Consider the following 24,691-nt stretch of genomic DNA (forward strand, 5'->3'; position numbering starts at 1 on the left):
GGTCATGGAGTAAATACCTCTCGTTATAAAAACATAAAATACGGTTATTCAAATCTTTAAACAGGAACAATAGAGGGTTGTCCACTACGTATGTTAACTTCATACAGATTCTTAAAAAATATCCATCTAAATAAATACAAAAACAGCATCTCAGAAAAGGAGATCGTCCTCTTATACGTGGTGTTGATACAGAACAACACCCAGCAATACAGCACTCTAATGAAAAAGGTCCTTACCATCCTAATCAAACACAATGGTTAGCACATTCCACCTTGCACTGACCCCGGCACAACGCCCTAGAACAGGGCTCTCCAACCCTGTTCCTGGACAGCTACCGCCCTGCAGGTTCCCTCCAACCCTAATCTAGCACAACTGATTGTAGTAATTAGCTGATTGATGAGCTGAATCGGGTTAGTTACAGCTGGGGTTGGAGCGGAAACCTACATGGAGGGTAGCTCTCCAGGAACAGGGTTGGAGCCCTGCCCTAGAACATTGTACAAGAGAATTCCACTTCAACACAGGGATTTGGAGAATAATCAAAGAGTACCATGTGAATGAAATAAAGAAGAGAAAAGGGGATGACAAACATATCAACTTCTACTGTTCTCTTTGGTGTATTGTGACCTATCAAAAAAGTTGATCATTTCATACTAAAGTTATTTCTAGAGACAATTTCTGCCAGGCACCAAATGTAGCTCTATAGAGCTATGAAAGGCTACAAGTCATTATTCAGCTGTATTTGTGATATATTAACTAGGTAAACATATACTATGTCCTTTCATTGTCCAGAGTGAAAGCATGGGCTCGGGAGCTTTTCTGAATGCATGTGAACACACATTAGATGATCAATGCTCTATTGAACACGGTAGTTAATTTGTGGGGCCCCGTGTGGCTCAGTTGGTAGAGCATGGCGCTTGCAACGCCAGGGTTGTGGGTTCGATTCCCACGGGGGGCCAGTACAAAAAAAAGTATGAATGTATTTACTTGTAAGTCGCTCTGGATAAGAGCGTCTGCTAAATGACTTAAATGTAAATGTACACAGACACCCGTGTATGAACCTCCAGGAGACTTCTACTATGGACTCTGGTCTTAAATGCCTACAAAAGCTCTAGACTGTAAATAGAATCTGGATTTGAACTGTCAGTAGCATGCACACAACTGGTTGGGATTATCTTTGATCAAAGATGTTATTTTCTGCGCTGATCTGCTACAATTAAGACCTAACTGTAGCAAAATCTAAAAGTTACTGAACATAGTGGGGATCAATTTAAGTTGGCAGATGTCTGCAGGTATGGGTATAATAATGAATTTAATGTGATGTGCATACACACGTACACTATGGGGAAAGTTAAGAGACCTCAGAGTACAGTACATTGTACACAGATTGAGCTACTGCCGGGGAGTCCCTTTCTCATTGAAAAACACAAAACATGAAGGCAGAATCAGTTAAGGGCAACCTCAAGAAGGCATTCCTTTTCATTTTGCTCCATTGACACTAATGCATAATACAGTGAGTGATAAGTGCAGCATGATAACTCAATACCACTTAACTTTAGAGGACTGGCAAGGTTGAGTGTTCCTGTAAAAAGCACTTGGTAGAACATGGGGCTGTAATAGTTCCAACAATACTTGAAAAACAGCCCTGTCAAAACACTTGGATCTCGTGGAATTGGAACAGCGCCACTGCTTTAAAAGGTTTAAAACGACCGCTTTTTTCAAAATATTTAAATAGATAATATAAAACTTTATCGTTATGTTTTAAACAGACAATCTGTACACATCTGGTACCAACACATAAAAATGACACGCTTGGTTACATTAGAAAGGATACCTTCTGATACGTCATATCAAAAATAATATGCTGCTTTAGTAAGCAGATTCATAGCATTTTTCTTCTCGTCAAATTGTACAATGCTACATTACATTACACTTACAGAAAGACACTGAAGGAGAGAATGTCTGCTTTTTTTTAGTCCAATGCTTTCCTACTCTGTCTGCACAATGCAGTGGCACTGAGCAGATATGAAAGCCTTGGAGTCATGAGTGTCTCCCACAGTGACCACTATGCACTCCTCTCATTTTCTCCTCCTTTCATCCATTCCCTCCTGTAGCGACTTACTCCGTACCTTTTCTCCACTGCCAATCCTCCCTCTAATCAAACACTTTCTCTCTGTCTCTCTCAAGTGAACAGCTCATCCATCGATAGCTCCAGCGCAGGCCGACTTTGTGAACGTCTCCTTTCTCTCCACCTCCATGTCAATCAATCAATCTTTTCCACTTTCCCAATGATCTTCTCCTCAAAGATGGGCAGGATAGCATCATCTTCGCGTACCTCTTCGAACACCACCCCAAAGTCATTGCTTACCTTCTTGAAAAAATACCTAGAGTCGGTTGGATAGAGAACAGTTGGTTGTTAGTTCAAGTGCATTGAAAAAGCTTTATTTATTATGCACCAAATTTACATAAGACAAAAAATTCACTTTGGAATGTGGTTCATCATTTTCCACATTACCATAAACACGACAAAAACATGATATTCAATTTCAAGGACTTCAATAGAGTTCAATAGACTAAAATGTTACATAACATCATCCTGTAAATCTAGTGTCCTGTGCCTCACCAGGTAGAGTCGTGACCTCACCTGTAGCTTCCTTTCTTAGTCAGCAGCTCTTTGAACTGGCCCAGCATGACCATGCGACCTTTGACCGACGTCCTGTACGGGATGGGCTCCCCACAGAAGTAGTAGGCCACCGTAATGTTCTCACACGCGGGCTTCTTCGTCACTTTATGTCTGCAAACAAACAAGAAAGAGGTTCATTCAATGTGTCAAGTCAAGGCTTCCTTTCATCTTTCGAATGAGATGTTTCAAAGACCAAGGCAGAACTCCAAGCTCTGATCATTTGACAGAGTAAGAGTGGGGGGGGGGGATTCTGACATCGAGGTATAATTTCCTCTCAGTCAGAATCTGATGTAAGAAAACAAGATTTCAAGTCACTCATACTCCCTCTTTATAACTTATAAATGTTTTGGCTGTGACAGCCACCAGAGTTGCAATGCAGACTGTTTAGGTGGCGAAGCATAATCAACCAGGGGGCCGGGGACCCCTAGTGGGGCCCTTAGTTTGATTTCCAGAGGTCTGCCAAAAAGGAGACAACCAATAAATGCAAAATATGTTTGACAAACAAATTCAAAGAATCAGTTTCATGATTTGAATACTTCACGATCAACAATGTGTGACTTTACAGCATTGATTTTCTCTAAAATGCTATCAAATTGAGCACTCCTGGTACAGGTAATATTGCCCTAAGGACCTTGTCCAGGGAAAGTCATCATTTATCAATCAGAGTTCTTGGAGGTAATGTTGTTCCAGCAAGGAAATGCTCAGAGTTTAAATGGGATTGTGATGAAGACGTGTTATGCCCAAATGCTACCAGCAGGGAGCAGGCTACTACAGTAAGTAGTGTTCCAACTGCATGCCCACGGGCCTGTTGTTGGGTTTGATGGAGTGGGGTGAGGTGGTGGAGGCCCAGTGATAGGATGGGGTGGTAGAGGCTCAGGGGCTATGCCAGGATAGCCAGGCTTTCATCTGCTCCTTACTGCAGCTATCCTGTCCCCCTTCATCACTAAACTGTCCATCGGAGGAAGAAGCCACGGAACATCAAACAGACTGCAGCTTCACACAGAGAACATCAAAGCTCTGCATTCTCGCCCCACGCAGCTTACAGTACACCTCTCCCTAGCTGCTGCCTCCTGCTACCTCCCTCCCTGTCCTCCAGTTCTATCTTCCCCATCTCTCTCCACTTAATATCATTCTAATCCCTCTCATCCCCTCTGCTTACCAGTGTGAAGCTAGAGGTATGATCATTCTCACTGCCATCCACCGTCTTAGCCCTGACCCTGCAGCTACGGATTACTGTCTGACTAAGAAATGGCTGAAGAGGTGAGACTGATTATTCTAATCCCCACGCATACATGAGCAAATAATCAGTTCAAATATGAATTTATAATTGACAAAAAACTAAACTACACACAGATGTTATTGTACAGGAAACTACAACTAGAATATGGGGATACAAGTATTAATGCCAGTAATCAAACATGTATGCCTCAATTAATCTCTATGGAGTCTAGTCATACAGACAGGCCTCTGTTTGGCTGTGCAGATACAGAGCAGTCGGGTCTGGATGCTGCTGGTGATAGACATGGGAGGAGGTGGTGAGGTGGGGTGCTGCAGTGACCAATGGGATGGGGGTTTGGGTGCTGCTGTGACCAATGGGACGGGTGTTAAGGGCTACTGGGGTAAAGCAGACTGGACGTACTCGGACAGCTCCGTGTCAGAGACGGCAGGCGCCACGCTGAGCGGTGGGAACAGGGCGGGCCTGGCGGCAGCACGCCTCCGCTGGGTCACTTCCATCACATACCTGAAGGACCCAACAACCCTGGGAGTTAGACGCGGACCAGCCACAGGGCCACACCAACCAGGATACACACACCAGTGATCATGCACAGATGTGCAATGAAAATGTAAAACAAGGTTGGTCAGTGCATCATGCTACTCAAAATGGGGTTTGATCAATGGGAAAAGGGAAGACATTTTTTTGATTTTTAAAAAATTCTTTAGAAGTCTGAGACCCTGTCATGCTTCGGCTCACCCCAACATTTGCTGTTTCAGCACAAACATTACTTTTCTATAACAATGTTACTCTTTTTTCCTGTATTACCAAAAGGATGAGTTTGGTGATTCAGTCACATGGCTGACACAATCACTACAACAATACAACGGATGGCTAGACATGACATGAAGAACCAGGCTGTGACAGAGACATCTCCATTCCTCCCCAGGTAACGCCGACTCACCTCTGTTTGGTCTGTAAGGTCCCAGTCTTCTTCTTCTCCTCCTCCAGTCTCCTTCTAGCCTCCTCCAGCTGGGTGAGGGGGTTGGGGGCCGGGTTGGGGGGCATGGTGGGGTCCTGGATGAAGGGGTGTGAGGGCTGCACACTGTTCCGCAGCTGGGCGCTGACCCAAGGATGCACTGCCCCAGGACGCTCCACAGAGCTGGGACGCGACACCTCGTGGCCCGACGGGGTTTTCTTGGACCCTGTGGTGCTCCTGGGAGACATCCTTGTCATTGTTTGACCCAAATGTACACATACCACCATAATACAGATCCGAGTTAATTCAATTGACTTGCATCTCTGTGGTTGTACGTTACCGATTCCCTACGTGGGAAAGACAGCTAGGGGTCACCCATAAAGCCGGAACTCACCCGTAGGGGCTCTTCTTGTTGCGGACTGCCTCTCCCTCCATCATCCACTGGAGGATCTTCTGGTTCCTCTCCACGTCCTCTGGAGGCACGGGCACCTCAAAGGTCCGCACCTCCTCAGCCTTCTTAAATGGCCGCTTCGATAGCGTGCTACCTTTGCTACTACGTAAATTGTATGATTAAAAGGACAACAACGTTAACGGCAAGTGTTAAAAAAAACGTAGACATGGAAGAACTAAAAACATAATTCAAAGAGACATGAAGAGGCTGTGTGCTTCTGTGCGTACCTGTAGCCCATAGGATCCATCGGGCTGGGGCCCATGCTGTCAGCATAGTTGCGAGACTTGGACCCATAGTTGTGCTGCTCCATCCCCAAGTGGAAGTTACCATTGACCCTCATGGCTGCGTCAGCCTCCACCTGCTCTTTGGGCTTCCCTCCGCCCGGGTGGTGGATGTGGTGCACGTGTTTGTGGTGGTATTGGTGGCTGGCAGCCTCCCCTTTGGGCCCCAGCCGAGCTGGCTGTTTGCCCGGGCCTGTGGGTAGTGGCATGCCAGGTCCGGGCACCTTGCCACCTGCAGGGAAGCTGTCGGGTGAGCGGGACTTGGGGGAGTGGCGGCCGGTGCCCGGGGACTGGCAGCCGGGGGTCTTCATGACTCGCTGGACGTGGTCATCCAGGATGCTCTCGGGGTTCTCCTCGTGAGCGTCAGGCCGCAGCGCCAGGCCGTTGTAGCCGATGTCAGAGTAGCGGGGGTTGTTGTAGTGCTGTGGGTGGGCACCAGGGGGCAGTCTGTGACTAGAGAACGAGGTGGATGTGGAGACGTCTGCATCCTCACCCTCTTCCTCCTTCCAGAAAGAAAAATATGATTAAATATACTGAAAATGGTTACTACCCAACTCAACAGCAATACCACAAGTTGACATATCAGAGATTACATCAGTATATAATATACAAATATATCCTACCCACATGTATGAGCTTCAGTGTCTGGTCATTTCCCAAGAAAATAAATGGAGCCCCAACTCACCACATTGCGAAAGAACAACTGCTAAAGTCATTTCAAAAGGCAAAAGGCTATTTGTTCCAATCAGTCACACCAGCAGATGGCACACTTCCACAAGACCATGTGTTAACACGTGCTGTGGCATTATCACGGCTCTGCTGCAGAGGGAATGTTCTTCCTCTGTGGTGCAAAGCTATTTCACTCTACATCACGCCTGCCAGCATAATCTTAGCTTTCAATAGACCCTTGATTTTTACTACAATTAAATAGCTCTATATATTTCAAGCTACAACACTGCTATGTTCTAGTTTCTAGACAAAGGCACGTTCAGCCATAGTAACTAACTGTATGGCACGTTCAGCCATGGTAACTAACTGTACGGCACGTTCAGCCATAGTAACTAACTGTACGGCACGTTCAGCCATAGTAACTAACTGTACGGCACGTTCAGCCATAGTAACTAACTGTACGGCACGTTCAGCCATAGTAACTAACTGTACGGCACGTTCAGCCATAGTAACTAACTGTATGGCACGTTCAGCCATAGTAACTAACTGTATGGCACGTTCAGCCATAGTAACTAACTGTATAGCACGTTCAGCCATAGTAACTAACTGTACGGCACGTTCAGCCATAGTAACTAACTGTACGGCACGTTCAGCCATAGTAACTAACTGTATGGCACGTTCAGCCATAGTAACTAACTGTATGGCACGTTCAGCCATAGTAACTAACTGTATGGCACGTTCAGCCATAGTAACTAACTGTATGGCACGTTCAGCCATAGTAACTAACAGTATGGCACGTACAGCCATAGTAACTAACTGTATGGCACGTACAGCTATAGTAACTAACAGTATGGCACGTACAGCCATAGTAACTAACTGTATGGCACGTACAGCTATAGTAACTAACTGTATGGCACGTACAGCTATAGTAACTAACTGTATGGCACGTACAGCCATAGTAACTAACTGTATGGCACGTACAGCTATAGTAACTAACTGTATGGCACGTACAGCTATAGTAACTAACTGTATGGCACGTACAGCTATAGTAACTAACCGTATGGCACGTACAGCTATTGTAACTAACTGTATGACATGTAGCAGCAGTGCATACCATTGTGCCCTTATTTCACCAGGTCTGTCTCTGTCTCTGCAACTAACTGAATTGCTAAGGATGTGTTGACCCGGTCTTCCACTCCCCTAACTAAAACACATCAGCCTCCATTGGCTCCTCACCGTTCCCACACACCTTTTATGGCATTTCAACATGGGAATCATTGGCAAATAACAGTGGGCAATTTATGTGGTGGAGGCTTTGATGCTCACTCCAGGTAGAGGAATCCTGGGCAGGAGCGAAGGACTTTTTGATGAGGGTCTGACTGGCGCATGCAGATATTGGCCTGGCTCAGAGCAGCTGTGCAGGCCATTGCTCTGCACTCTCAGTTACCCTGTTCGTGCCAAAATAAGGCCAGATCCAGACCTGCTGAGCCCATCCTGCTAAAAGGCATCTACTAATGAATGTGATGTACCGAATCTCTCTCACTCACTCTCACCTCAGGGAAATGGAACGTACTGCTGCTATTGAACATGTAAATTATACATTAGGTGGGCCAATATTCAGAGCGTTGAAAAGTAAAGCAAAAAACACCTATTAAGTTATTGAGCTCTCAGTGGCACCAATGCATTGATCCTAAAGGTTCTGTATTGTTTAGAGGCGAGATAAAGAAGACAAATGGTTTAATCAGTCAACAGCACCATAATACCACAGGCTATCCTGCAATATTGACCCGTTCCTTTCAGACACTACTGAGGGAGTATGCCTAGACCGGATGTGACATCTCCATCAATCAACATTGGATTGAGGCCACATTCAGTGAAATCAGGGTGTAAGTCTGTGGATGAAAACCAGGTAAGAGAGCAGAGGAGGAATTTGGGGAGGGGACTAGCTTATCTTTGATTAAGGTAAGAATATCAGTTAATAGAGTCACTATTTGTTACTCCCCTGTCTGCCACCAGCTCTTAATAAAGAGAGAACTACTGTTCCATGATGGCGGTTCCTCTTACGGAGGGGCCAAACGACATAAAATATCTGCCTTGAGACTTAAGACCTGGCTCTGTGTACCGAAAGAGATTCCATTTGCGGTGAGTGCAGGCATTTCTTCACGCTCCAACTGACTTCAAACAAAGTCATTACAGTGAGCCAGGCTCACAAGTGGCTCAAGCTGTCTGCAGGTGTTCCATCTGATGCCAGAGACAAAGGGATCCAAGATACAGTGGGATGGATCCCTGATAGGCCAGAGCTACACTTTTATAAATGATTCATAATGGAATAATGTCTGTTTCCTTTTAATGAATCAACCCAGTCCTTTAAAAAAACAGAGATATTACAGTGTACCTTCTGATAGACAGCCAGACAAACGGCGACCAGCTGTAGAGAACATGGTAAGAGGTTGTTATGAGGATGATGGGGCATATAGAGTAGTACAGTGCCCCACCAGGGAGAGGGATCATACAGACAGCATGGTGGTATTTCTGTGGACAACAACGTACCAATCTGACTCTCTTCAGCCGCTCCTCCAGTTTCTCCTGGGCCTCCCTCTCCCTCAGCACTCCCTCCAGCCGGCTGATCAGATCCGCCGCAAACTTCTCCGGCTCCACGTGAATGTCCTTTGGTATCCGGTTTGTGCGCTAACAGAGGGAAACACACAATTTCCAGTTCACTTCAAATTGTAGCAGTAGTCATTCGCTGATAACAATGTTACCGTTTTCTCCTGAAAGGTAAAACCTGTGGTCACTATGCTGTTCACTTCGGTTGATAGAACAAGAAGGGAGAAAATGATACAGAAGGAGGAAGGACTTATCAAACACGTCTACAGTTTACCAGGGAAAAGCTAACAGGGGACCTGTAATGGAAATGAAGGTGCCAAAACAATAACCTCAAACCAAAGTCAAGAAGACTATTGCTTAGTAGCTAATGTAGTACCTACAAGGTCTGATTTGACATGGTTTATGGCTTTGAATAGTCTGATATAGGCTGCTCTGCATAATGTATGTATGTATCTCAACAATAAAGTTTCAGCATAGGGTACTTCCAAAGTTAGAGAAAATGTATAAGATAGTCAAATATCAGCCATAAACAACTTTGTTGGTCAGTGACTTTATAATAGTCATTAAAAACAAAAACACCGAAATCAATCTCCAGATCGACGCGTCGCAGTGTGACACCGTGCCCCACTTGCCTAGTTAAATAAAGGTTAACAGCGTCTGAGCTACAGGCCACGTCTGGAAAAACACAGTGAAAACTCACTGGTACACCACAGACCAGACTTAATCTCTAAAAGGTGATTGTCCGTTCAAAATAATCCCCATCATTGCATGTTTAATTACAGGCAGCAGAGTGAAGTACATTTTTTATCAATGGAAGATGCTGGGAATATGCAGCTCTTAGCTGGTATTCCCAACACAACTCAAGCCTGTAAGGTGCATTGTTGTAGTAATCTAGTAAAGAGAGATTAAAGTACAAACTAAATATTGTAGAGGGACGTTTTACTCAGGGCCCCACCAAAGCACACAGGATATGTCCACATGCTGATTACAAAGCCGAGATTTCTCCAGCTCTGATTGCTATTTTCTCTTTGAATTCGGTTTCAGTTGGATTCATATTCATTTTACCCAACACAGACAAAGCTTTACACACAAACAGCCCAGAGTAGCTTTATGGCCGTTAGAAGGCCTGGCTGTAGAAATTACTTCACTACTTTGGCTATTACCCTCTATTTGTGAAGATTGTACACGGAGCGTACCAAACATTAGGAACACTGTCCTAATATTGAGTTGCACCCCCTTTTGCCCTCAGAACAGCCTCAATTCATCAGGGCATGGACTACAAGGTGTCAAAGAGATCCACAGGGATGCTGGCCCATGTTGACCCCAATACTTCCCACAGTTGTGTCAAGTTGGCTGGATGTCCTTTGGGTGGAGGACCATTCTTGATACACAAAGGAAATTGTTGAACATTAAAAACCCAGCAGGGTTGCAGTTCTTGACACAAACCGGTGCGCCTGGCACCTACTACCATACCCTGTTCAAAGGCAATGTCTTGTCCAGTCACCCTCTGAAATGGCACACATACACAACCCACATAACCTAACGTCACCTTCATCTACACTGATTGAAGTGGGTTTAACAATGACATCAACAAGGGTTGATCGCTTTTACCTGGATTCACCTGGTCATTCTATGTCATGGAAAGAGTAGGTGTTTCTAATGTTTTGTACACTCAGTGTATGCAGTGCATTCAGAAAGTATTCAGACCCCTTGACTCTCTCCACATTTTGTTACGTTACAGGGTTATTCTAAAATGTAATACATGTTTTTTATTTTCCTCATCAATCTACTCACAATACCCCATAATGGCAAAGCAAAAACAGGTTTAGATTTTTTTAAATAATTGATTAAAAAACTGAAATATGACATTTACAAGTATTCAGACCCTTTACTCAGTACTTTGTTGAAGCACCTTTGGCAGCGATTACAGCCTCTGGTCTTCTTGGGTATGACGCTACAAGCTTGGCACACTTGTATTTGGGGAGTTTCTCCCATTCTTCTCTGCAGATCCTCTCAAGCTCTGTCAGGTTGGATGGGGAGTGTCACTGCACAGCTATTTTCAGGTCTCTCCAGATCTTCGATCTGGTTCAAGTCGGGCTCTGGCTTGGTCACTCAAGGACATTGAGACTTATCCCAAAGCCACTCCGGTGTTGTCTTGGCCGTGTGCTTAGGGTCGTTGTCCTGTTGGAAGATGAACTTTCACCCAAGTCTGAGGTCCTGAGCAGGTTTTCATCAAAGATCTCTCTGTACTTTGCTCCGTTCATCTTTCCCTTGATCCTGACTAGTCTCCCAGTCCCTGCCGCTGAAAAACGTCCCCACAGCATGATGCTGCCACCACCATGCTTCACCTTAGGGATGGTGCCAGGTTTTCTCCAGATGTGACACTTGGCATTCAGGCCAAAGAGTTCAATCTTGGTTTCATCAGACCAAAGAATCTTGTTTCTCATGGTCTGAGTGTCCTTTAGGTGCATTTGGCAATTTCCAAGGGGGCTGTCATATGCCTTTTACTGAGGAGTGGCTTCCGTCTGACCACTCTACCATAAAGCCTGATTGGTGGAGTGCTGCAGAGATGGTTGTCCCTCTGGAAGGTTCTCCCATCTCCACAGAAGAACTCTAGAGCTCTGTCAGTGGCCATCGGGTTCTTGGTCACCTCCCTGACCAAGTCCCTTCTCCCCCAATTGCTCAGTTTTGCCAGGTCGCTAGCTCTCGGAAGAGTCTTGGTGGTTCCAAACTTCTTCCATTTAAGAATGATGGAAGCCACTGTGTTCTTGGGGACCTTCAATGCTGCCGACATTTTTTGGTACCCTTCCCCAGATTTGTGCCACGACACAATCCTGTCTCGGAGCTCTACAGACAATTCCTTCGACCTCATGGCTTGGTTTTTGCTCTGACATGCACTGTCAACTGTGGGACCTTGAATAGACAGGTGTGTGCCTTTCCAAATCATATCCAATCAATTGAATTTACCACAGGTGGACTCCAATCAAGTTGTAGAATCATCTCAAGGATGATCAATGGAAACAGGATGCACCTGAGCTAAATTTCGAGTCCCATAGCAAGGGTCTGAATACTTACGTAAATAAAGTTTTTCTGTTTTTGATTTTTAATACATTTGCAGAAATGTCATTATTAAGTAGATTGATGAGGATTATTTTTTATTTAATCCATTTTAGAATATGCCTGTAACGTAACAAAATGTGGGGGGGGGGGGGGGGGGGGGGGAATCAAGGGGTGTGAATACTTTCCAACTGCACTGTACGTCTCTCCATTACCATTGCAGTATGTGTCTGGGACTAATCCATTAGACAAAAACGGAACAATCAAGGACAAGGCAGCCGGCGTTTCCATTTTTCTGCTATGCATAGAGTTAGTTTCTTTATTATTTTATATTCTGTGTACCGAAAAACAGAAGTTAATGAAAAGCAAATATATTCTACACAAAAACATACATGCATCCTAATGTGAGGGAGAGAGTCTTGTTAAGCAGGACTCTTGACTCCGAGGCCCAATTAGGATGGGAGTTCTCCTGTAGGGAGCTGCAGAGGCATGCAGGGAGGCGGGACTGCCACAGAGGAGAAACCCTGCTGTCTGATAGGCTTCAACACAGACAGACAGCTGAGGGCTGAGGAGAGCACCAGGCACAGTTTAGAAAGCACAAGCCTCCATATGAGCTATTCACACACCCTACACGGGCCCAGAGAGAGATGCAGTCTGGCATCTTACAGATGCAGGAAGGTGGAGAGATGGGAACATTTGAGAAAGACTGATGTTTCTAGAATACCAGATCACAGCCACGTAAGCCGTCTTTGATGAGCGAGTGGGGTTCTTGCAGGTATGCATGCGTACTTGTTTGTGTAGGGGTGTGTGTGTGTGTGTGTGCAGCTAAACCAAGGTTAACTTACAGGAATATGAGGTAGTGGCACACGCCCATTTGCTTTGGCACTTTCATGCATCTCTCGTCGATGCTGTTTGCGATATTTGTATGGTGGAACCCCATCTCTGGAACAAAAACAAAAAGAACAATTTTACAAACATATTCAAATGAGAAAACTCATAGGTTACTTTGAAGCTGCACTTACATTTCTAAACAGTAGCTCAATCACCCTAAGAGAAGGACAACATTTTGGGAGTTCATGGTAAATTGAGCGGGTTGAGATTTCTGGATTTAGGTTTCGGTAAATACCAGAGTACCTAAACCCTGAGGCTTTCCTATGTAGCCCTACACAGTAGTGAACAAGCAGAGAGTGGTGCGGTCGCCGACACCAACACTATGAATTGTTTTATCCCAAGTCTCAGTGGTCCTGCTGGGTTTGACTCGCCTCAGCCAGGAGCTGTGCAACAAACAGCTGATAATGGCCTCTAATCTATCCTGCTTCAGACACATGTTTTTGTCCTGCTGAGCAGCCTTTGATGTTTCTTTAAACATGCGTTCCCCTGTGCCATCCCTGAACTTACAGCACCGTTCCGGTCTTCTCTGGCTTCCCTCTGCCAACACATCCTAGCTCGATTTACTCTAAAGGGAAACAGTCTGCTTCCCGCTAAGGCGGAAGAAAGAGGATCGCTGCGCTAAATAACAGCTTGTGTCCAACATGGGATCCTCCGAAGGCGCTGCTTATACATGTACCCATCTTGAAACAAACCGTTGTCAAGCAATGTGGGTATGTCATATAAGACGTAGGCTATAACATTTTATTTTTATTCATTGTGTACCGACTCCTTTTACACAATTATGAGAGCCTGTCAAAGTCTACTCAACCTTTTACCGCCAATTCTCCCCCATTCCCTCAGAATTCCGGGAAACTTGATTTAAAAGGGTAACAAGTCAAAGCCTTCAAATGGCATACTGTGGCCCTGTCGTACCTCCCAGTTTATAGCTCTATAATTAGCATACGTAATGACATTTAGCAGCTTTCATTCGTGTGGGTAATGAACAGATGGCTGTTCTCTGAGGAGAGGAGCAGAGAGAGATGTGTTGCTGCTCCCAGTGACAGACAGACAGGGGGAAATGGCACCAGTCTGCGTGCAGCAGGAGGTGCTACAGTCAGACTAGGGTCCTATTCATTCGGCACCAAACGGAAGAAAACATACTAAAAAAGAGGGACTACCTGAACTTGTTCAATGAGAAACTTGTTTCTGTTTTCTGTGGCAAAACGTTTTGCTACTGTGTGCCCTAATGAATACGACCCAGGTAGAGCTCAGATATACTGGGCATGGATGAAATTGAAAATAAGACTCACTATTATTTTCTATGCCCACACACTCACATGTCATGAAATTGTTTGTGAAGGTCCTCATGCTGAATAGCAAGGAACAGGGAAGCTAAACTTCATTCTCGAGGCATTCTGCCCTTACTTGTGGTATGTACTATTACAGTTTGACCGATTGTGTGTGTGCATGCGTGTGAGTGGGAGGTGATGCGGAGGCTGTGCGAGTACATACACACTGCTGTCTGTCAGGGAGAGTGTGTCGACGTCGCTGGCACTGGACATGCTCTGCTGCTCGCTGTCGTTGGCGCTGGTGGCAGGGGCCATGGCGTAGCCCGTGTTGACATAGTACGGGTTGACAGGCTCCCGCCACGGCACACGTCTGGAAGAAACGCAACATTCAGAGAGATAGCATTAAGGCAAAGTCATTAACAATACATAGCACATGATATAACACAATCAATTCATGTCAGAGTGTATTAGCACCATTAAACAATAGATTCAGGTTCACATGAGACACACGTAAGTACATTTGACAAAGATTATTGCACTGTATTATCATAGCATTAAAAGGGAAGGACGTTGTTAGTTATTCTGGATAAGAACTGAGTGACAATGTAAATGTCATTTAGATATAAAACAAAGAAACATTTCCAAATAAGACTACTGTAGTATCTCTGTAGTAATACATGTCTTTCACACAAAACCACCCACATTGTCATAATGAATATCCTTCAGAGGGTTTCTAAGGGTAGGTACAGTAGAGATGCTGATTCAATTCTTATTGGAGGCATCGCATCACCACAGCCTCCATCATTGACTCAACCTCCCTCAACACACTCCTCAAACTGCTCCCTTCACATGAATTATAGATTTGGGTAGGCCTCTGTTCTCTTCATCTTTAAACTGAAGAAGATCCCTAAAGTGTTCAGTGCGTGCTCCCTCGCTGGGAACTCTGAAGCTCTCAGTCTTACTGGAGACCAGACCAAACCCAGGCTACTTCTGACTGGTTATCATTAGTCAGCCCATATTCTTCCCAAACAAAGAAAAATTAAATCTATTGCAAAGTGGTAAATCGTTTTGGATTAAGAGAATAATGGAGAGTGGTTGAAGAATGTCTTTTAGTTCTACATTATGTAAGTAAAGGGATGAGATTCTAATATGTCTAGAAATGACAAATGGTTCTCTTTGAAAAGCAATGGCAGTCGTGACGGAAGATATCATTTATTTTGTCATAACTAGACTGCCAATCTATCGAATAAAATGACGATATAAACTAGATTTCCATGCGAATGTTCCTAAATCCACAAGGTAAATACGCGCATTTTCCCACCAGTTGTGTTTCCACCAAACTGAATTGTCGCGGATAAAAATCAGTGCATGATGACGTAGTGCACACAAAATGTACTTTTTCACTTACCGAATAAAACGTGAATGTTTAACGTGTTTCCATCGCATTTTCAACTCTACCAATAGTTTTGCCACAAAACCTTTTTGCTTTAAATAGCAAATGTGACTAGTCGGGTCTTGGTACGTGTTCTTTAGCCAACAGCAGATACAGTTTGGGTAGGCTCTGCAGCAGGCTAGTCTACATGATGATATTATCACAGATAAGAGCGAGAATATTTTCTTATTTGTCAAACGGCGGTCAAGCATCGATCATCATGTCACCAGAATAAGACCCTAAACATTTATTGGAAAGGAGCATGAAGCTCATCACCGTGCACTTTCACCACCCTGTGAAGTTCATCATAACTTATTTCATCTGTACCCTAATGAACTGCATGCTTTCCTGAGTCGTAGTGGGAGGACCACACACCATGTGATCGAGTGACTCCAAGTTTACTTCGATATAATGGCTATCAATATTTGCGCATAAAGGCATTTCCACCACCATTTCTCACATAATAACATTTTACCAAAGCAAAGAGATCCCACCATGTCAAACGAACAACGTATCTGTCAGCATTTATAAAATTGGACTGAAACTTTCTGTTTCTGTCACAGCTGTTTTATTTTTAAACTGTATGACTTTACTCACATAAAATCTATGGTTGGAAACGTGGGTATTGGCTATAAATGACAGGACCTAGGCTAGTGGTACTGCCGTCACATTCCACCAGGACCATATCAGGGTGGCGTACAACTATTCGGCAAAGAGCAATAAAGTCCTCGACAATCTCGGAGTCAAATTTCCCCCGAGAAAAAAAACACAGACACATGCCTCACTTCCTATTCAACATAAGATGGACATAAATACAGGTCTAATCTTCGTAAAGAACATGTGTCCAGTCATGCTTTCTGAACAGAGAGAGCCCTGTCCTGTCCATCAACCATAAGTCCTATCAGCTTTTATCACTGGAAAAGAGATTACAGTTTAATACTAAAGCACTTAAGTCATGAAATGATGCTTATGGCCCTTTTAGCATTTTCCGCACATAAGCACTGTGAGCAGTAAACCATTACATCATCTGCCCTTCAAGGGAAGTCTACTGAATTACCCATGGTGAACATGCATGACATTTGCTTTTAGCTTACAAGCCAAATCTAACAAAAACATGAAATGTCATAACGTGAACAACTAAGAAAACAAGGGAAAGAGCTCAGATAAGTACTTCATTTGGAATAGTCAGCAATTTTGCAATAAAAATGAGTTTCCGTTGAAGTCAAAAACACCTCTCAATAAAAAAAAATTTTTTTTAAACAGTTGAGTAGTAAAAATGGATTCACTTCTCAAAACAGAGGCTCTGAGGAGAACACATCTTTGCTCCGGATGCTCTAAAAAACTGCTTTGAGGAAAAAACACAAACCATGATGGCATCCCTCATGCTACATTTATCAAACAAAAACAAGTCCAACCAATAAGAGCCGTCAATGCATAGAAATGTACATTTTGTGGCTGAGGTGCAACGTGGTTGTGGATAACGACCACGTTCTATGGCCACGGTTTCAAATGAGTGGGATTCATTTAAAGGAAAGAGCGTTGCGAGAGGAAATACAACTGAAAGGGGCAGCTGCAGGAGGCCACAGTCTGTTTTAAGGAGTGTGCACGGCAGGGGAGCGAGCGCCAAGCAGGAAGCCTCCTTTCTACCAGGGTTTCCCCTTGACCTGGAAGCCTGCTTCCCCTGCTGCCTCCTAGAAACCAGGGCTTCAAACTCAACAACCTGGCTGTTCTCTCTCTTCAGGGCACCACAGGGAAAATGGCAGCCTCCTACCAGAACCTGAACCATGGCCATCCATCCTACTGACTGGTAGTGAGGCATCTGTTTATGAGCCTCTAAGCCCAGCCTGGTTCAGCCTGAGAGGAGGAAAGGGATGGATCACGGATGGAAGCAGCTCTCGGATTACTGCAGCCTCTGATGATTATTCCCAGGCAGCACTCATGCCCATGATCTAGAATCTTCTAATGATTGAAGCAGCAGCCATGATGTCAATGTCCACAGAATCACAGAGATAGAGAGCAAAGAGAGGGAGCCGGAGGAGAGAGATGCTTTCAAACCAACACTGGTTTCATCATGGTAGATTTTTGTCTGCTGTTTAGCTATGACAGTGTGGGTGCACAGCTGTAAATGGATGACATTTCATCACGTTTCTTACGACCGACGAGTAGGCCAGACGGCTTTCGATGAACATGAGGAAATACCCGAGTACAACAGCAGCACTTGCCAAAACGTTACTCATACCTCGCAGAAAGACCACCAAAACATCATCCATACCTTTGATTAGCCTTGTCCTGAAAAACTAAATGAACTTGTCCTCATGATGCACAGTGATAGAAGCTCAATGCCAAAGCATTAGATGTAGGGCCTCTTGTTGTTCCAACGACTTGCGCATTTCTTTGTACCTAGAGAATAATTACTGGTCCTTTGTCACTCCCCTTTACATTGGAGTGCAGCCACCCCTGGATCACCACTGATTGGTTACACAGCAACATAGGTGAAGGAATCAGACCTGCTAGCAGGTTAGTTACTCATTACATTCTCTCTACAATTACTCTGAAGATGATAGTGTTATATAAAAATGGAAGCTATATATCTAACCTGTTCAAAACAGAAATTGTCATTGAGATAAACCATCTAAACTACTTTCCGAGGGAGACCTGGAGAGAGGAGGGGCACCAGGAGAAATTTTCCACAGGGAACCTGAGTCAGGGGTGAATTGAATGAGTCTTTCAGAATGAACAGTTTCATATAAAATATGTGTTCATGCTCATCATAGCATGTAAACATATTCAGAGAGCTTTGTCTCTACAAGAACAGTGACTGGCTGAGGCCGTCACCTGCTTGTCTGAGAACAACGTAAAAATATCACGAACATTTTTTGTGCATTACTACACAACTGAGGAAAAATATTCATCTTCACTACAGAGCTGCTCCCTTTTAATTCCCTGGATTCTGGTCTTCACATATTAAGACATCTGACTGGTGCAAAATTTAGTTGCACAAAAACCCGAAGGGTGATGCTAAAAGGCTATTTAAAAATGGAGGGTAATCTTTTTGTAATTTCCGCCAAATACTAGACCTAATGAAATAGTCATTGGAAAACAACCTTAAAAATGCACTGCTCTCACTAATTAAAGCCAATCATATCCAGGGGCCATAGAATACACAATGAGAAGTAGGGTGGAGTGGGGAGTGTTTGTGGTTTTAAAATATCCTAGTCTTTCATTCTGTCACATTTATAGGCCAGTTGTAAATGAGAAACATATATGCCTATAACACTATAACTATACTAAAAACGCAGTTCGGGAGCATCCAAATAGACTAAAGTCAGACAAAACAATATTCCTTAGCCTAAACAATGTGCTATTTCTGAGTAGACCTATTTTCAACATCACAACACTAGTCCTAAACTGAAACAAAGACTTGGAAACGTTACCATTTAGTCAGGCTAATTGAAAAGACTGATTTCAAGACCTTCAGCCCTGCAACCACAACTCTTCAAAACATCCTCTGCACACTAAGGTGCTACTGCATCTTCTGCATATGTCAAGGTTTGTCTAAGACTGTTGATAGAAAAGTGGGTCAACTTCTAAGGATAGAATTCTGCAATCTTCAATCTCTGCACCAGACAATGCCAACAGTGAATACATTATCCTTAAGCACATCTGAAAAGTAAAAATGCTGTGTTTTTACATATTTCAGAGCAAGGCTAAATGAGGCCACAAAATCCCTGCACATATTCTTCTCACAACTGGTGATAGCAGCTTTGCTTAGTGACAAATATGGAACAAATTCAGAGATGTGTGAATATGTCTTTAAAAAAAGATTGATATTTAATTCACAGACTTTGGCAGGAACATTTGTAGGCCTAATCCTTTGCATAGTGGACTAAAAAGCCCAGATGCGCTGTTTCTGTTCCAACAGGACGAGGATTAGAGTTTTAAGTAGTCAGTCACATCGCACAATCCCATTCTGCGCAAATGAAATGACAGAAGGCTGTGACAAAGATTTCTGTCAAATATAACATAAGCATCATATTACTATTAATTAAAGAATGGAAGACAGACAAACAAGACTGTACTTTTACAATCCTATTTTAGTCATCCAGAAGAGGAATATGGGGAGTGCATTTCCTTCGACAGGGAATAATTCCTTTGACTTTCTGCTGCAGTTAAACCAGACTTCTCCATTTTCCACAGTCAAAAGAGAAATCATGTTGAGCTTTTCTCTGAGAGAACCTTTCTTCCACTAGAAAAGCCTGCCATTCACAGGACACCTGCGTGGGGAACACAAAGAGCGTCTGCCTCCACCTTCTAACAACCAGCAAATGCTCTCCCTTCGACCCCTGCCACTGCCTCGCCATCACAGGTACTTAAAGGCCTCTGCCTACACTGCATTCCTCTCATCTTAAGCTGTCCGCTGTGCTAAACTCAGAGGCACTTTTCATCTCCAACTTCAGGCAGCACTCGCACAGAGGGGGGGTGGACAAGTTTATTTCTAATTCAGCACTTGCACAGAGAAGCTAGATAGTTATAGAGACTGGAGAGAGAGAGAGGATGTCGAGAGAGGATTTACCTGTACTCGTGACTGTCCTGGAATCTCTTGGTGCTGGTGACGCGTTGGGAAGCTGTCTCCTGAAGCAGCTTCTGAGTGAGCCGGTTGCTGGGAGTGGGATCACTCTCCTGCTGCTCCTCCAACTCGTGGTCACATCTCCACTCCTCGTCCTCGTTCAGTGTGGGCAAATACCCTGGTAAAACCTTCCCACCCCCAGAGACAGAGCTCTGATCGCTGTAGAGCTTAGGGCTCTCCCCCCCAGTCCTGGTGTATTCCAGATAGATATCTGACTTGAGGAACAGCGGGTAGGTGTTCTCCTCCATCATAGTCTGAATCTCAGTCTGAGCCTGGTCAAACATGGCCGGGTCAATGTGCAGCCTCATCACACAGTCCTTGATGAAGCTCTTGGTGGCTGGTTTGATCTGTCTCGAGACTATTCCATTGTTGTCCAGGATGTACTTTTTATAAATGGCTTTCGCCAGTTTCAGCTTCTTCTCCTCGCCCTGGCCCTCGTTGGCCTCGAGCTTACGGAAGCCAGTGCAAGCGAACCAGAAGTCCAACATGTCGGCACATTCCTCCTGCTTGAGGAACGTCCTGAACAGGTGGATACCATCCTGGTCGTCCAGGAGGGAGTGCAGGGACTCTGCCCACTTAAGGTAGGGCGGCGTGGGGGAGGCACTGCCCTCCGGCTCATAGCCCAGGTCCAGGTCAGGTCGTCTGGGCGTGGCCGTGGAGGCCTCGTTCTTGAGGCTCTCGCTCTTGAAGGAATAGAAACCGTGGCTGTAGGGCCGTCCATCGCTGGACACCAGCTCTCCCTCCTCCCCAGGGACCGGGGGTCTGGGGGCATCCTCAGTGAAGCTGCCCCCCAGATCCACCAGGTAACCCCCCACCTTGTCGCCCACGCTCATCTTCACAGCGTCCATACACCCCGTCCCAGTACAGCCCACAGTGCAGAACTATCAGATCCACCCCTCTACTTATGCCACCGTGAAAGAATTTCTCCTGTAAGAAAAATACAAAAATATATAATGAGTGGAAACTTTAAACACATAAAATGTAAACGTATTCACAGGCAATGACTCAGACATTTATTATCTCATTTTGACAACTTAGTAAAAATGAACAAACGTTTGAGACAAATTGGAAATCCATTCAATACTGAGAAAATAATAGCAGGCTGCATATCTATGTCTAAGCTTCGAATTCACACAAGTCTAATATTTCAAAAAGAAATCTTGCCAAAACAGAGATGCAATAAATTATTTCATTGCTCACATCGATAGCACCCATTTAAAGGTTGAAAAAATATTTTGACTACTAAGAAATAAAATTCAATATACCCTAAAGCAAATGGCATTGAAGAAATCGATGCTCACGAAAAAAAGTGATCTGTGTGTCATGTGTTCACACAGATTAGCACGTTCCATTAATGATTCCCCACAGCAATACCTTAACATCAGAAGATTCTAGAACATATTTTTATTGTTGGGTTTCTGAACTGCTGCGAGGCTATATGTTAGTGTGAATGAAATCTATTCTATAAAATACAGAGGTAGTGAAAATAAAGAACACTATTTCAGATATAGATAGCCTAACTGCTTCGTGACAATCCTATTGGATGTATTTCTGACTTCGAATGACTGGCTGAAAATAACTGAACGAAAAAGGGTCATGGACACCGAGTAGTAGGGTTTCTCTTCCTTCCATTCTTTAATACTGTCAGGTTCTTATTTAGTTTTTTTCCCCTGTAAGTAGAGACAGATGTGCACATCGGCCCCTCTTCAATATTGAAAATAAACTTGCATGTTTGACATGTGTCATGTAAAGGATACAGAGAACAAAAACGCCACTTGAGGCCACTGATGACAGACACAGATCTGCGCAGTGTACTACAGGAGCCGACCCTGAGCATGAAATAGAGCGACAAGGGCAGAGCATTCTGGACATTAAAAGAGGAACTGTGGGGTGCAGGCAGAGCCCAATCTGCCATGACTGTGACCATGGCTGCTGTGTATGGTGAATGTAGCCAGGCAGGCACTCCGACTGATCATATCAGAGGACGACCTTGAGTCAAATATTTTCAGTCCCTGCTGAGACCTGGAGGAAGTGGCCCTCCCCTGTGGCTGTCCGGGAACTATGGAGTGGACAGACAGGGTCTTTTACACATCACAGTGCAATGAACCACTAACTATCCTCAATTTCTCCTTTTCACGTTGACAGTGATGATGAATCTACACAAAAATGTGATACGCTCAATTCTAGTAGCCGGAGTAGTACTTCTTTTTAAAATGTAAAATGTTACATTTCAAGATTCTCAATATCTTTAGAATGTCCTCATCTATCTAGACACCAACTGACCTAGAATGTCTGCTCAGATAAATACCTGGGTATCTGGCACTATCATTCCACACGCACATCAATAATCTTCAAGCAAAGGTCAAGTCCAGAATAGACTTTCTCTACCAGAACAAATCTTAATTCACACACAGCGCTAAACACACCATGGTCCAAATGACAATAATCCCATCCTGGATTATGGTGATGTCATCTACAATATGGCCCCAAAGTCCACCCTCAATAAACTGGACGTACTTTACCACTCTGCCATAAGCTTTGTCACTAGTGCCCCATTCCAACCCCATCACTGTGACTTATAGTCATTCATTAACTGGCCATCCCTACATGTATGACATAAAACCCACTGGCTCACATTCATTTACAAGTCCCTCCTCGGCAAGGCCTCCCTTTATCTCAGCTCGCTACTAAGACTCCGCACCACCAACACCAACCTGAGATCCAGCAATTACATAAACCTGGCAATCCCTAAGACACTCAGTATCTTTGGTGAAAATGCTTTTCAATTACCTGCTGCTAGAGACTGGACCATGCTTCAAAAAAACACAAACTATGCTCTTTTGGGCCAACTGGTACATTTAAAAACAAACTGTCTGAGATTTTAACTGATAACTGCATGTATTTTCCCACTACCTCTTAATTAAATGCTGCACATTACTCAATATCTTACTGACTGGTTTACTGGCTGGGCATTGTGTGTACTTTTGACTGTTGTATCTATGATATTGTTTAACCTATGTGTGTGTTATACGTGCTGCGCCTTCTACCGGAGGTCTCGTTGTAAATAAGAATTTGATCTTTATTGACACAGTAGGATGTGGACGTTAGCTAATGACAACTGCTTTGACCACTAGGTATTAGTTCAGCCAACTACTCAGAATGATTTGTACAATCATCAACATTATATGCAATTTATCATGTCAATATCAAACCATAAATCTAAGTTCCCCTCTTTACCGCTTTAATTAAACGGTTCAATTTAAAAATCAGGGGGGAAAGCTTAGGTGATAATGAAAAACGAAGCCTACAATGAATTCACAACTTTCACTGTGTACAATACCAAAACAACACAGTTGGAATCAATTAACTTAGCAACATAGCCTTCCAGCAACAACGTAACAAACATGTAGGAAGCTGACGTTATACTGGAACAAAAAAAAGTAACAATATTGATGCTGGAATTCTATTAAACCACAATGTAGCCTACGTAGTAGCACATTTACCAAAATAGCAAGATCACATTATCAAGAACAGGCTGTGATATGATTCCAACTGTGAACACGTAAATCGTGCAAGTATTATCATGCGCACATTCACAAATACTGTGTTGCGGTCTTCAGTTTCGTAATATGCACGTACATTTCCAAAGAGCGTAATCTGTCGCTACTATAACTGTATTACTACACCCATTCCCTACCATCCCTAATGCTTTGAAGTGAGCCCCACATTCATTGCATTCATGTCTTGGCCTCTGAGTATGAGCAGCACAGCAGCAGAAACGGATGGGGGAGGGGAGGCAGAAACAAACTCCGTACACACAGCCAGGCCCTTCCGCAGCCGACCGACTGGTACACAACTTTGCAACACTATTTGCCTACTAAAATGTAAGTATCTTAGGTAATGAATGTTCAGAGTTGTTCACGACCAACACCACACCATTTTCCAGAATCGATAAAAGACGCAGCAGAGATAGAACACTCGATCTCGGAATTGACTAGCGCACACACACACAGCAAAGCGATGGCACATATCATCTCCGGCTACCGCAATCCCAAACCATGAGCTGAAAAAAAAGTGCTCTATACTTCACCTGTGAAAACCTACTTGCCGTTTTCGAGTGCATCGGGAATTTTTGCTTGTACAGCTCACTGTGAATCGTGTCATAGATGCGAATAGCAAGAGTTTAAAAATAACAAAGAAAACAGTCCGTTCTACACCTCTCCATGGCTGTCTCTCACTCCTGTCTGTGTGGTGGTTCAGAAGATGTACAGCGCCACGAGCGTTCAAAAAACATACTGTCGCGGTGTAGAAGAAATGGAATGGGGGGGCCTGAACTGGAGAGAGAGGGATGATGTGCATTCTCTTCAAATATTCTATATTGTAGCTTTCTCTACCCAGGCGACAATATCTTGTTATCACATGTATTGATGATAATAAAGACAACCTGATCAAACCATCTAAACAAATCAAAAGCCTAGAATGATAACGTTACATCTATACCGTTATTTGGAAATCCTTTGGCAGAAAAGGGTCAAA

At 44.0% G+C, this 24,691-nt stretch overlaps 1 protein-coding gene across 3 annotated transcripts; it reads right to left on the minus strand.

Moving 5' to 3' along the window:
- Positions 1-944: 944 nt before the first annotated feature.
- On the minus strand, positions 945-24,390 carry LOC120036447 (axin-1-like). 3 transcript variants are annotated; one of them, XM_038982896.1, is made up of 10 exons: positions 24,260-24,390; positions 20,102-21,082; positions 14,320-14,466; positions 12,783-12,879; positions 8,824-8,961; positions 5,551-6,107; positions 5,267-5,425; positions 4,858-5,109; positions 2,642-2,791; positions 945-2,381 (listed from the first exon to the last, which is right to left on the minus strand). In XM_038982896.1, exons 2-10 carry the CDS (start codon positions 21,001-21,003, stop codon positions 2,261-2,263), a joined length of 2,523 nt encoding a protein of 840 aa, XP_038838824.1. In that variant the 5' UTR covers positions 21,004-21,082; positions 24,260-24,390; the 3' UTR covers positions 945-2,260. The 3 variants fall into 3 exon arrangements, with proteins under 3 accessions (XP_038838824.1, XP_038838832.1, XP_038838817.1); XM_038982904.1 differs by having other exon boundaries at positions 5,267-5,422; positions 24,246-24,390; XM_038982889.1 differs by having other exon boundaries at positions 24,246-24,390.
- Between the last annotated feature and the right edge of the window lie 301 nt (positions 24,391-24,691).

This window comes from Salvelinus namaycush, chromosome 3 (genome assembly GCF_016432855.1).
Source record: "Salvelinus namaycush isolate Seneca chromosome 3, SaNama_1.0, whole genome shotgun sequence".
NCBI lineage: Eukaryota > Metazoa > Chordata > Actinopteri > Salmoniformes > Salmonidae > Salvelinus > Salvelinus namaycush.